General features: G+C 53.1%; 1 protein-coding gene across 23 annotated transcripts in view; it reads right to left on the reverse strand.

Annotated features, from left to right (window-relative positions):
• Positions 1-13,282, reverse strand: part of LOC115188401 (putative homeodomain transcription factor 2) — a 112,977-nt gene that overhangs the window by 21,996 nt on the left and 77,699 nt on the right. For all 23 annotated transcript variants that reach the window (XM_029747235.1, XM_029747239.1, XM_029747233.1 and 20 more), the window contains 3 exons: positions 7,403-7,472; positions 2,976-3,134; positions 58-226 (listed from right to left, as the gene is read on the reverse strand). In XM_029747235.1, coding sequence (XP_029603095.1) covers positions 58-226; positions 2,976-3,134; positions 7,403-7,472 — 398 coding nt within the window. The remainder of the gene's footprint in view (positions 1-57; positions 227-2,975; positions 3,135-7,402; positions 7,473-13,282) is intronic.

The raw sequence follows: 13,282 nt of genomic DNA on the forward strand, positions 1-13,282 counted from the left end.
CCTTCCTTCCCTCCCTCCCTCCCTCTCCCTCCCTCCATCCCCATCCTTTCTCCCCACCTTCTTCTCTTGCCAGAGCTGCTGCTGCTGGTGGGTTTGGGGGTGCGTGTGGAGACGATCTGGCAGTGCACTGTCCCCAGTAACAGCATCAGCCATATCGCCCCAAACACCTCTGTGGTCGGGATACTGTGGGGCTGGGGGATGGTGAAGAATAACGCTGCAGCAGCCACTGGAGAGAGAGAGAGAGGGTGAGAGAGGGTGAGAGAGAGCGAGAGGGTGAGAGAGAGAGGGTGAGAAATAGTGAGGGTGAGAGAAATAGCGAGGGTGAGAGAAATAGCGAGGGTGAGAGAGAGCGAGTGAGGGTGAGAGAGCGAGGGAGGGCGAGAGAGCGAGGGAGGGTGAGAGAGCGAGGGAGGGTGAGAGAGCGAGAGAGAGAGCGAGGGAGGGTGAGAGAGCGAGGGAGGGTGAGAGAGAGCGAGGGAGGGTGAGAGAGCGAGAGAGAGCGAGGGAAGATGAGAGAGCGAGGGAGGGTAAGAGAGCGAGGGAGGGTGAGAGAGCGAGGGAGGGTGAGAGAGCGAGAGAGGGTGAGAGAGCGAGGGAGGGTGAGAGAGCGAGGGAGGGTGAGAGAGCGAGGGAGGGTGAGAGAGCGAGAGAGAGCGAGGGAGGGTGAGAGAGCGAGGGAGGGTGAGAGAGCGAGGGAGGGTGAGAGAGCGAGAGAGAGCGAGGGAGGGTGAGAGAGCGAGGGAGGGTGAGAGAGCGAGAGAGAGAGCGAGGGAGGGTTAGAGAGCGAGGGAGGGTGAGAGAGAGAGAGCGAGACATGGAAAGTGTTATGTGCTCCATGTATGTGGGATATTCTCCATTGTCTACTAGACTTCCTGTCAATAGTTTATATTGAACCTTTAGCCAGGGTGAGAAGGAGATGGAAAGAAGGAGAGGTGAAAAGGAGGGATGAGAGGGATGGATGAGGGTGTGGTAATACAACTGGTCACCTTGGCTGCTCACTAACAAACTCATACTACCACACATAGAGAGACAGAGAGGTATTGAGAGAGGGGCCATTTGTTTTGATGGTAGGGGAGTGGTCCATCTTGTCAATTCCTCTGCTATCAGTGTTCTTGGGTATATGAGAACACTCAACCGTGTGTGTGTGTGTGTGTGTGTGTGTGTGTGTGTGTGTGTGTGTGTGTGTGTGTGTGTGTGTGTGTGTGTGTGTGTGTGTGTGTGTGTGTGTGTGTGTGTGTGTGTGTGTGTGAATTTACTATCTAACACACAGTGACAGGTTCAGGGCTGGAATTTCCCCATGACCAACCACAGCCAGAGAAAGGTAAGGTATTCATGTCTACACAAGCAGAGACCAACAACACACTGAACTAATGGTGGAGAACGAATGTGGGTGAGACTTAAGCCTTCCACATGCTTTGGTTCGGCTGGAGCCTAGCTGAACTGGACTGGAGCCTAGCTGAACTGGACTGGAGCCTAGCTGAACTGGGCTGGAGCCTAGGGACTGGAGCCTAGCTGAACTGGGCTGGAGCCTAGCTGAACTGGGCTGGAGCCTAGCTGGGCTGGAGCCTAGCTGAACTGGACTGGAGCCTAGCTGAACTGGACTGGAGCCTAGCTGAACTGGGCTGGAGCCTAGCTGAACTGGGCTGGAGCCTAGCTGGGCTGGAGCCTAGCTGAACTGGACTGGAGCCTAGCTGAACTGGACTGGAGCCTAGCTGAACTGGACTGGAGCCTAGCTGAACTGGGCTGGAGCCTAGGGACTGGAGCCTAGCTGAACTGGGCTGGAGCCTAGCTGAACTGGGCTGGAGCCTAGCTGGGCTGGAGCCTAGCTGAACTGGACTGGAGCCTAGGGACTGGAGCCTAGCTGGGCTGGGCTGGAGCCTAGCTGAACTGGACTGGAGCCTAGCTGAACTGGGCTGGAGCCTAGCTGAACTGGACTGGAGCCTAGCTGAACTGGGCTGGAGCCTAGCTGAACTGGACTGGAGCCTAGCTGGGCTGGACTGGAGCCTAGCTGAACTGGACTGGAGCCTAGCTGAACTGGGCTGGAGCCTAGCTGGGCTGGACTGGAGCCTGGATGAACTGGGCTGGAGCCTAGCTGAACTGGACTGGCGCCTAGCTGGGCTGGACTGGAGCCTAGCTGAACTGGACTGGAGCAGACGAAGGGACTACCAATCACAGATGAAGGGTCTACCGACTTCGGGCTACCGACTTCGACTTCGGGCTACCGACTTCGGGCTACCGACTTCGGGCTACCGACTTCGGGCTACCGACTTCGGGCTACCGACTTCGGTCTACCGACTTCGGGCTACCGACTTCGGGCTACCGACTTCGGGCTACCGACTTCGGGCTACCGACTTCGGGCTTGCCTGGAGAAGAAATGTGTGCGCAAACAACCGGAAAAAAAACTTGCCAAAGACCAAAATGAACAAAAACAAAAAGTCTTCAAAATATATGTCTTCATAATATGTCTTCATAATAAAAGTCTTCATAATACAAGTCTTCATAACAAAGTCTTCATAACAAAAGTCTTCATAATATATGCACATAGGAGGAGGAAGATGACTGGAGGTTAGGGTTAGGTAGGTACCTTGTAGCAGGTAGAGGAGGAGGAGGAGGAGGAAGATGACTGGAGGTTAGGGTTAGGTAGGTACCTTGTAGCAGGTAGAGGAGGAGGAGGAGGAGGAGGAGGAAGATGACTGGAGGTTAGGGTTAGGTAGGTACCTTGTAGCAGGTAGAGGAGGAGGAGGAGGAGGAGGAGGAAGATGACTGGAGGTTAGGGTTAGGTAGGTACCTTGTAGAGGAGGAGGAGGAGGAGGAGGAAGATGACTGGAGGTTAGGGTTAGGTAGGTACCTTGTAGAGGAGGAGGAGGAGGAGGAGGAAGATGACTGGAGGTTAGGGTTAGGTAGGTACCTTGTAGCAGGTAGAGGAGGAGGAGGAGGAGGAGGAAGATGACTGGAGGTTAGGGTTAGGTAGGTACCTTGTAGCAGGTAGAGGAGGAGGAGGAGGAGGAAGATGGCTCTGGAGGTGACCTGGATCCACCATCTGAAGAAGAAGGGGAACAACACCACCCTGACGAGACCCTTCCTGGTCAGAGACGTCCAGGGAGACTCAGGCTTGGCCTTGGCAAAAGCAGAACCTGGACACACACACACACACACGGACACACACACACACGGACACACACACGGACACACACACACACACACACACAACACACACACACACACACACACACACACACACACACACACACACACACACACACACACACACACACACACACACACACACACACACACACACACAGGAGAGAAGACAGGTTATGAAGCATTATATGATTCATTTTTCTATCATTCCACTGGAACTATCTTTACCAAGTGATCTCTCATAAGAGACGGCTATCCCAATGGGAATCACAAGGATACATAAGTTAAAGACTTTAACCAGAGAGACAGGCATAATGTCTCTGTTACAACAACTACCAGAGGTAGACCTGGGTGCCCCCTGGATTAAATAACCCTCAGCCAATTACACTAATGCCCCCATCATGGGACACGGGGCCTTCGCCGTGGGGACCTTGTTGACAGTGAGGGGCAGTGCTGTGTCTGTCAGGGGAGACAGATCTGAAACACACACCCCACTACATCAACCTCTCTGCATCTACCTCAGCCTGGCATTAAACATACCCCGCTCTCTGTTTCTTCTCTCTTTCTCTGTCTCTCTTTCTCTCTTTCTCTGTCTCTCTTTCTGTCTCACTCTCACTCAGCCTGGGATGAAACATACCCCGCTCTCTGTCTCTCTGTCTCTTCTCTCTTTCTCTGTCTCTCTTTCTCTGTCTCTCTTTCTCTGTCTCACTCTCACTCAGCCTGGGATGAAACATACCCCGCTCTCTGTCTCTCTGTCTCTTCTCTCTTTCTCTGTCTCTCTTTCTCTCTTTCTCTGTCTCTCTCTCACTCAGCCTGGGATGAAACATACCCCGCTCTCTGTCTCTCTGTCTCTTCTCTCTTTCTCTGTCTCTCTTTCTCTCTTTCTCTGTCTCTCTCTCACTCAGCCTGGGATGTGGGCATGAAACATACACCGCTCTCGCTCTCTCTGTCTCTCTTCTCACTCTCTCTGTCTCTCTCTCTGTCTCTCTCTCTCTGTCTCTCTTTCTTGCTCAGCCTGGGATGTGGGCATCAAATAGCAATGAGGGGAAACTAAACAGAGAGGAGTCTGATATGATGGACTGAATAATTCAACAGAGAGAGAGAGTGAGAGGGAAGGAGAGAGAGTGATGTAACAATAGAGGAGCCATTTTGATACTAGCTTCACTGGACTTCTACACCTGGCTCGCATCATGTGACCAGTGGAGACACTCACCAGATCTACGGTGACACTAACGTAGCACTATCACGCTCAGCCAACAGGTAGCACTATCACGCTCAGCCAACAGGTAGCACTATCACGCTCAGCCAACAGGTAGCACTATCACGCTCAGCCAACAGGTAGCACTATCACGCTCAGCCAACAGGTAGCACTATCACGCCCAGCCATCAGGTAGCACTATCACGCTCAGCCAACAGGTAGCACTATCACGCTCAGCCAACAGGTAGCACTATCACGCTCAGCCAACAGGTAGCACTATCACGCTCAGCCATCAGGTAGCACTATCACGCTCAGCCAACAGGTAGCACTATCACGCTCAGCCATCAGGTAGCACTATCACGCTCAGCCATCAGGTAGCACTATCACGCTCAGCCAACAGGTAGCACTATCACGCCCAGCCATCAGGTAGCACTATCACGCTCAGCCAACAGGTAGCACTATCACGCTCAGCCATCAGGTAGCACTATCACGCTCAGCCAACAGGTAGCACTATCACGCTCAGCCAACAGGTAGCACTATCACGCTCAGCCAACAGGTAGCACTATCACGCCCAGCCATCAGGTAGCACTATCACGCTCAGCCAACAGGTAGCACTATCACGCTCAGCCAACAGGTAGCACTATCACGCTCAGCCAACAGGTAGCACTATCACGCTCAGCCAACAGGTAGCACTATCACGCTCAGCCATCAGGTAGCACTATCACGCTCAGCCAACAGGTAGCACTATCACGCTCAGCCATCAGGTAGCACTATCACGCCCAGCCATCAGGTAGCACTATCACGCTCAGCCAACAGTTGGCACTATCACGCTCAGCCATCAGGTAGCACTATCACGCCCAGCCATCAGGTAGCACTATCACGCTCAGCCAACAGGTAGCACTATCACGCTCAGCCAACAGGTAGCACTATCACGCTCAGCCATCAGGTAGCACTATCACGCTCAGCCAACAGGTAGCACTATCACGCTCAGCCAACAGGTAGCACTATCACGCTCAGCCAACAGGTAGCACTATCACGCTCAGCCATCAGTTTGGACTGGGACAGACAGCCATCAGGTTGGACTGGGACAGACAGCCAACAGGTTGGACTGGGACAGACAGCCATCAGGTTGGACTGGGACAGACAGCCATCAGGTTGGACTGGGACAGACAGCCAACAGGTTGGACTGGGACAGACAGCCATCAGGTTGGACTGGGACAGACAGCCAACAGGTAGCACTATCACGCTCAGCCAACAGGTTGGACTGGGACAGACAGCCAACAGGTTGCACTATCACGCTCAGCCAACAGGTTGGACTGGGACAGACAGCCATCAGGTAGCACTATCACGCTCAGCCATCAGGTTGGACTGGGACAGACAGCCAACAGGTAGCACTATCACGCTCAGCCAACAGGTAGCACTATCACGCTCAGCCAACAGGTAGCACTATCACGCTCAGCCATCAGGTTGGACTGGGACAGACAGCCAACAGGTAGCACTATCACGCTCAGCCAACAGGTAGCACTATCACGCTCAGCCATCAGGTTGGACTGGGACAGACAGCCATCAGGTTGGACTGGGACAGACAGCCAACAGGTTGGACTGGGACAGACAGCCAACAGGTTGGACTGGAACAGACAGCCAACAGGTTGGACTGGGACAGACAGCCATCAGGTTGGACTGGGACAGACAGCCAACAGGTTGGACTGGGACAGACAGCCATCAGGTTGGACTGGGACAGACAGCCAACAGGTAGCACTATCACGCTCAGCCATCAGGTTGGACTGGGACAGACAGCCATCAGGTAGCACTATCACGCTCAGCCAACAGGTAGCACTATCACGCTCAGCCATCAGGTTGGACTGGGACAGACAGCCATCAGGTTGGACTGGGACAGACAGCCAACAGGTTGGACTGGGACAGACAGCCAACAGGTTGGACTGGAACAGACAGCCAACAGGTTGGACTGGGACAGACAGCCATCAGGTTGGACTGGGACAGACAGCCAACAGGTTGGACTGGGACAGACAGCCATCAGGTTGGACTGGGACAGACAGCCAACAGGTAGCACTATCACGCTCAGCCATCAGGTTGGACTGGGACAGACAGCCATCAGGTAGCACTATCACGCTCAGCCAACAGGTAGCACTATCACGCTCAGCCAACAGGTAGCACTATCACGCTCAGCCAACAGGTAGCACTATCACGCTCAGCCAACAGGTAGCACTATCACGCTCAGCCATCAGGTTGGACTGGGACAGACAGCCATCAGGTAGCACTATCACGCTCAGCCAACAGGTTGGACTGGGACAGACAGCCAACAGGTAGCACTATCACGCTCAGCCATCAGGTTGGACTGGGACAGACAGCCATCAGGTAGCACTATCACGCTCAGCCATCAGGTTGGACTGGGACAGACAGCCATCAGGTAGCACTATCACGCTCAGCCATCAGGTTGGACTGGGACAGACAGCCATCAGGTAGCACTATCACGCTCAGCCAACAGGTCGGACTGGGACAGACAGCCATCAGGTAGCACTATCACGCTCAGCCATCAGGTAGCACTATCACGCTCAGCCATCAGGTAGCACTATCACGCTCAGCCATCAAGTAGCACTATCACGCTCAGCCATCAGGTTGAACTGGGACAGACAGCCAACAGGTTGGACTGGGACGCTCAGCCAACAGGTTGGACTGGAACAGACAGCCAACAGGTTGGACTGGGACAGACAGCCATCAGGTTGGACTGGGACAGACAGCCAACAGGTTGGACTGGGACAGACAGCCATCAGGTTGGACTGGGACAGACAGCCATCAGGTTGGACTGGGACAGACAGCCAACAGGTTGGACTGGGACAGACAGCCAACAGGTTGGACTGGGACAGACAGCCAACAGGTTGGACTGGGACAGACAGCCAACGGGTTGGACTGGGACAGACAGCCAACAGGTTGGACTGGGACAGACAGCCATCAGGTTGGACTGGGACAGACAGCCAACAGGTTGGACTGGGACAGACAGTGTCTGAGTGAATGAGACAGCTGGTGTTGTGTCCTCCTTACCTCTCACTAGGTCCACATCAATGAGGTCTGCTTTCACATGGCCTGTCTTCTTCGGCTTGTTCCTCAGGCCCTGGAGAGGAGCAGTACAGTGTTACAGACAGACAGACAGACAGACAGACAGACAGACAGACAGACAGACAGACATTCTCTAAGGGCCAGATTGTAAGTTGAGCTATGCGTGGGTAACTCCGTAGCTCATACATGGGAGGTTCTGAGTTATGCACGCACATCTTAAGTTAGGATGTGACCTTCGGTGAACTCACAGACATGGCGAGGATCCCAAATGAAACCCCACCACCCATAGAGGGCACTAATGATGGAGGTAACCCCATGCATGTTAGGTCCTCACACAGTGGGTGCAGCATACCGTGCCAAACACACCTAACACAGGACAAACTACATGAGGTGAGGCCTTGCAGGATCAAAACACATTCCACTAATGCATTGACACACACTGTGTCCTACATGTGTCCAGTAAACTATCAGTCAGCACCAATGGAGTCAACAGCATGAAGCTACTGTGTTACTCTGCTCAATTCCAAGTGTGTGACAGACAGAGGTGTTATTGAGAGTGATGGATATATTCAGCTCTTTACACAAGACGTTTGCCCTGATGGAGCCATAGACTTACTGTCTATAATTAACGTAGGAACAGTGTGTGTACGAGGAGTGGGGATTTCGGTACAGGCGACATGGGCAGCCGCTCAGGGCCACATCTTACCGGGAGCGGCACAAAAACATTCCGGAATGGTGACATTTGCGCAATAGGTTTTCAGTCGCTCATTTGTACATCACCTCAATGATTTCATGTCACCATGTGGGACTGTGGGTCAATTAACCTTGTCGGAGTGATTCTAGTTTGTGAGCTAGGCAGGCTACTGGGAAGGTCTCCCACTCAGAAGTACGAGATGGGGAGGGGGCATGTTGACCTCTGGTCTCCCCACTGGAAGACAGAGGTAGGGGGACGGGGGCATGTTGACCTCAGGTCTCTCCACTGGAAGACAGAGGTAGGGGGACGGGGGTAGGTTGACCTCAGGTCTCCCCACTGGAAGACAGAGGTAGGGGGACAGGGGTAGGTTGACCTCAGGTCTCTCCACTGGAAGACAGAGGTAGGGGGACGGGGGTAGGTTGACCTCAGGTCTCCCCACTGGAAGACAGAGGTAGGGGGACGGGGGTAGGTTGACCTCAGGTCTCCCCACTGGAAGACAGAGGTAGGGGGACGGGGGCATGTTGACCTCAGGTCTCCCCACTAGAAGACAGAGGTAGGGGGACGGGGGTAGGTTGACCTCAGGTCTCCCCACTGGAAGACAGAGGTAGGGGGACGGGGGCATGTTGACCTCAGGTCTCCCCACTAGAAGACAGAGGTAGGGGGACGGGGGCATGTCGACCTCAGGTCTCCCCACTGGAAGACAGAGGTAGGGGGACGGGGGCATGTCGACCTCAGGTCTCCCCACTGGAAGACAGAGGTAGGGGGACGGGGGTATGTTGACCTCAGGTCTCCCACTGGAAGACAGAGGTAGGGGGACGGGGGTATGTTGACCTCAGGTCTCCCACTGGAAGACAGAGGTAGGGGGAGGGGGTATGTTGACCTCAGGTCTCCCCACTGGAAGACAGAGGTAGGGGGACGGGGGCATGTTGACCTCAGGTCTCCCCACTGGAAGACAGAGGTAGGGGGACGGGGGTATGTTGACCTCAGGTCTCTCCACTGGAAGACAGAGGTAGGGGGACGGGGGCATGTTGACCTCAGGTCTCCCCACTGGAAGACAGAGGTAGGGGGACGGGGGTAGGTTGACCTCAGGTCTCCCACTGGAAGACAGAGGTAGGGGGACGGGGTATGTTGACCTCAGGTCTCCCCACTGGAAGACAGAGGTAGGGGGACGGGGGCATGTTGACCTCAGGTCTCCCACTGGAAGACAGAGGTAGGGGGACGGGGGTAGGTCGACCTCAGGTCTCCCCACTGGAAGACAGAGGTAGGGGGACGGGGGTAGGTCGACCTCAGGTCTCCCACTGGAAGACAGAGGTAGGGGGACGGGGGTATGTTGACCTCAGTTCTCCCCACTGGAAGACAGAGGTAGGGGGGCGGGGGTATGTTGACCTCAGGTCTCCCCACTGGAAGACAGAGGTAGGGGGACGGGGGCATGTTGACCTCAGGTCTCCCCACTGGAAGACAGAGGTAGGGGGACGGGGGCATGTTGACCTCAGGTCTCCCCACTGGAAGACAGAGGTAGGGGGATGGGGGTATGTCGACCTCAGGTCTCCCCACTGGAAGACAGAGGTAGGGGGACGGGGGTATGTTGACCTCAGGTCTCCCACTGGAAGACAGAGGTAGGGGGACGGGGGCATGTTGACCTCAGGTCTCCCCACTGGAAGACAGAGGTAGGGGGACGGGGGCAGGTTGACCTCAGGTCTCCCCACTGGAAGACAGAGGTAGGGGGACGGGGGCATGTTGACCTCAGGTCTCCCCACTGGAAGACAGAGGTAGGGGGACGGGGGCATGTTGACCTCAGGTCTCCCCACTGGAAGACAGAGGTAGGGGGACGGGGGTATGTTGACCTCAGGTCTCCCCACTGGAAGACAGAGGTAGGGGGACGGGGGTATGTTGACCTCAGGTCTCCCCACTGGAAGACAGAGGTAGGGGGACGGGGGTATGTTGACCTCAGGTCTCCCCACTGGAAGACAGAGGTAGGGGGACGGGGGTATGTTGACCTCAGGTCTCCCCACTGGAAGACAGAGGTAGGGGGACGGGGGTATGTTGACCTCAGGTCTCCCCACTGGAAGACAGAGGTAGGGGGACGGGGGTATGTTGACCTCAGGTCTCCCCACTGGAAGACAGAGGTAGGGGGACGGGGGTATGTTGACCTCAGGTCTCCCCACTGGAAGACAGAGGTAGGGGGACGGGGGTATGTTGACCTCAGGTCTCCCCACTGGAAGACAGAGGTAGGGGGACGGGGGTATGTTGACCTCAGGTCTCCCCACTGGAAGACAGAGGTAGGGGGACGGGGGTATGTTGACCTCAGGTCTCCCCACTGGAAGACAGAGGTAGGGGGACGGGGGAATCTATCAAATAGCGCATCTCTAACTTTGTACAGTACTGATGCAATTAGTAAAATCAGTCACACTACAAAATGCTACCAAATAAACCCCAATTCATTCATAATACTGTGAATATATAGTTTCACAGACATATTGTTGTTTGTTTTTCTGTTTTGTGTGAAATTGTTAAGAATAATATAAAACCAGTCTGCACACCACCAAGGTGAACTGGTTTAGTCTTGACTCTTGGTTGACAGTGTTGGGGGATGGGTAATGTAGTCTTGACTCTTGGTTGACAGTGTTGGGGGATGGGTAATGTAGTCTTGACTCTTGGTTGACAGTGTTGGGGGATGGGTAATGTACTCTTGACTCTTGGTTGACAGTGTTGGGGGATGGGTAATGTAGTCTTGACTCTTGGTTGACAGTGTTGGGGGATGGGTAATGTAGTCTTGACTCTTGGTTGACAGTGTTGGGGGATGGGTAATGTACTCTTGACTCTTGGTTGACAGTGTTGGGGGATGGGTAATGTAGTCTTGACTCTTGGTTGACAGTGTTGGAGGATGGGTAATGTATTGCTGCTCGAGTGATAAATCAACACAAATGTGTTTCTATTTGTCTTGGTGACTTCGTTGTGATATGTATGAGTCAGGGACCCATACAAGCTAGAACCGCCAGGGCATACTAGAGTAAATGTCCTCCCGAGACTCCAGCTTATGGGAGACTGGGTTGTGTTCAATAGGCACCAAACAAAACAAAAAACTCTGAAACAGGGAGGGACTACTTGGACTTTACCCATTAGAAACCCGCATTCATTTTCTGTTGCAAATGTCCTAATGAACACGACCAGGTAGAATTTTCGTGTTCTGTTGCAAACCGTTTTGCTACTGTGTGCCCTACTAAACACATCCCTATAGTATAATGCTGTCTATCCTAACACTCTCAAATGCTAATATTTACCCAAAGGTCAAATGGTGACCTTCTCTATCTGTATGCAGCAATACAGGAACTTAATCAAAGACCTTATCTTAAAGGGCTGACACTCTCTAGGTGTGTGGGTATGTGTGTCCGTAAACAATTAGACGAGACGATCAATACCTTCCTCTTCATCTTTATTACTGCTATAAACTGTTTTATAGACAGAGATGACTGGAACCGGGAAAGAAAGGAGTGGTGTCTGTCTCCAGCTAGGAGTTAAACCTTCCTCAACTGAAAGGAGTGGTGTCTGTCTCCAGCTAGGAGTTAAACCTTCCTCAACTGAAAGGAGTGGTGTCTGTCTCCAGCTAGGAGTTAAACCTTCCTCAACTGAAAGGAGTGGTGTCTGTCTCCAGCTAGGAGTTAAACCTTCCTCAACTGAAAGGAGTGGTGTCTGTCTCCAGCTAGGAGTTAAACCTTCCTCAACTGAAAGGAGTGGTGTCTGTCTCCAGCTAGGAGTTAAACCTTCCTCAACTGAAAGGAGTGGTGTCTGTCTCCAGCTAGGAGTTAAACCTTCCTCAACTGAAAGGAGGGGTGTCTGTCTCCAGCTAGGAGTTAAACCTTCCTCAACTGAAAGGAGTGGTGTCTGTCTCCAGCTAGGAGTTAAACCTTCCTCAACTGAAAGGAGTGGTGTCTGTCTCCAGCTAGGAGTTAAACCTTCCTCAACTGAAAGGAGTGGTGTCTGTCTCTAGCTAGGAGTTAAACCTTCCTCAACTGAAAGGAGTGGTGTCTGTCTCCAGCTAGGAGTTAAACCTTCCTCAACTGAAAGGAGTGGTGTCTGTCTCCAGCTAGGAGTTAAACCTTCCTCAACTGAAAGGAGGGGTGTCTGTCTCCAGCTAGGAGTTAAACCTTCCTCAACTGAAAGGAGTGGTGTCTGTCTCTAGCTAGGAGTTAAACCTTCCTCAACTGAAAGGAGGGGTGTCTGTCTGAGGCTAGGAGTTAAACCTTCCTCAACTGAAAGGAGTGGTGTCTGTCTCCAGCTAGGAGTTAAACCTTCCTCAACTGAAAGGAGGGGTGTCTGTCTCCAGCTAGGAGTTTAACCTTCCTCAACTGAAAGGAGTGGTGTCTGTCTGAGGCTAGGAGTTAAACCTTCCTCAACTGAAAGGAGTGGTGTCTGTCTCCAGCTAGGAGTTAATCCTTCCTCAACTGAAAGGAGTGGTGTCTGTCTCCAGCTAGGAGTTAAACCTTCCTCAACTGAAAGGAGTGGTGTCTGTCTGAGGCTAGGAGTTAAACCTTCCTCAACTGAAAGGAGTGGTGTCTGTCTCCAGCTAGGAGTTAATCCTTCCTCAACTGAAAGGAGTGGTGTCTGTCTCCAGCTAGGAGTTAATCCTTCCTCAACTGAAAGGAGTGGTGTCTGTCTCCAGCTAGGAGTTAAACCTTCCTCAACTGAAAGGAGTGGTGTCTGTCTCCAGCTAGGAGTTAAACCTTCCTCAACTGAAAGGAGTGGTGTCTGTCTCCAGCTAGGAGTTAAACCTTCCTCAACTGAAAGGAGGGGTGTCTGTCTCCAGCTAGGAGTTAAACCTTCCTCAACTGAAAGGAGTGGTGTCTGTCTCCAGCTAGGAGTTAAACCTTCCTCAACTGAAAGGAGGGGTGTCTGTCTCCAGCTAGGAGTTAAACCTTCCTCAACTGAAAGGAGTGGTGTCTGTCTCCAGCTAGGAGTTAAACCTTCCTCAACTGAAAGGAGTGGTGTCTGTCTCCAGCTAGGAGTTAAACCTTCCTCAACTGAAAGGAGTGGTGTCTGTCTCCAGCTAGGAGTTAAACCTTCCTCAACTGAAAGGAGTGGTGTCTGTCTCCAGCTAGGAGTTAAACCTTCCTCAACTGAAAGGAGTGGTGTCTGTCTCCAGCTAGGAGTTAAACCTTCCTCAACTGAAAGGA

The sequence above is a fragment of the Salmo trutta genome, unplaced genomic scaffold (genome assembly GCF_901001165.1).
Source record: "Salmo trutta unplaced genomic scaffold, fSalTru1.1, whole genome shotgun sequence".
Taxonomy (NCBI): domain Eukaryota; kingdom Metazoa; phylum Chordata; class Actinopteri; order Salmoniformes; family Salmonidae; genus Salmo; species Salmo trutta.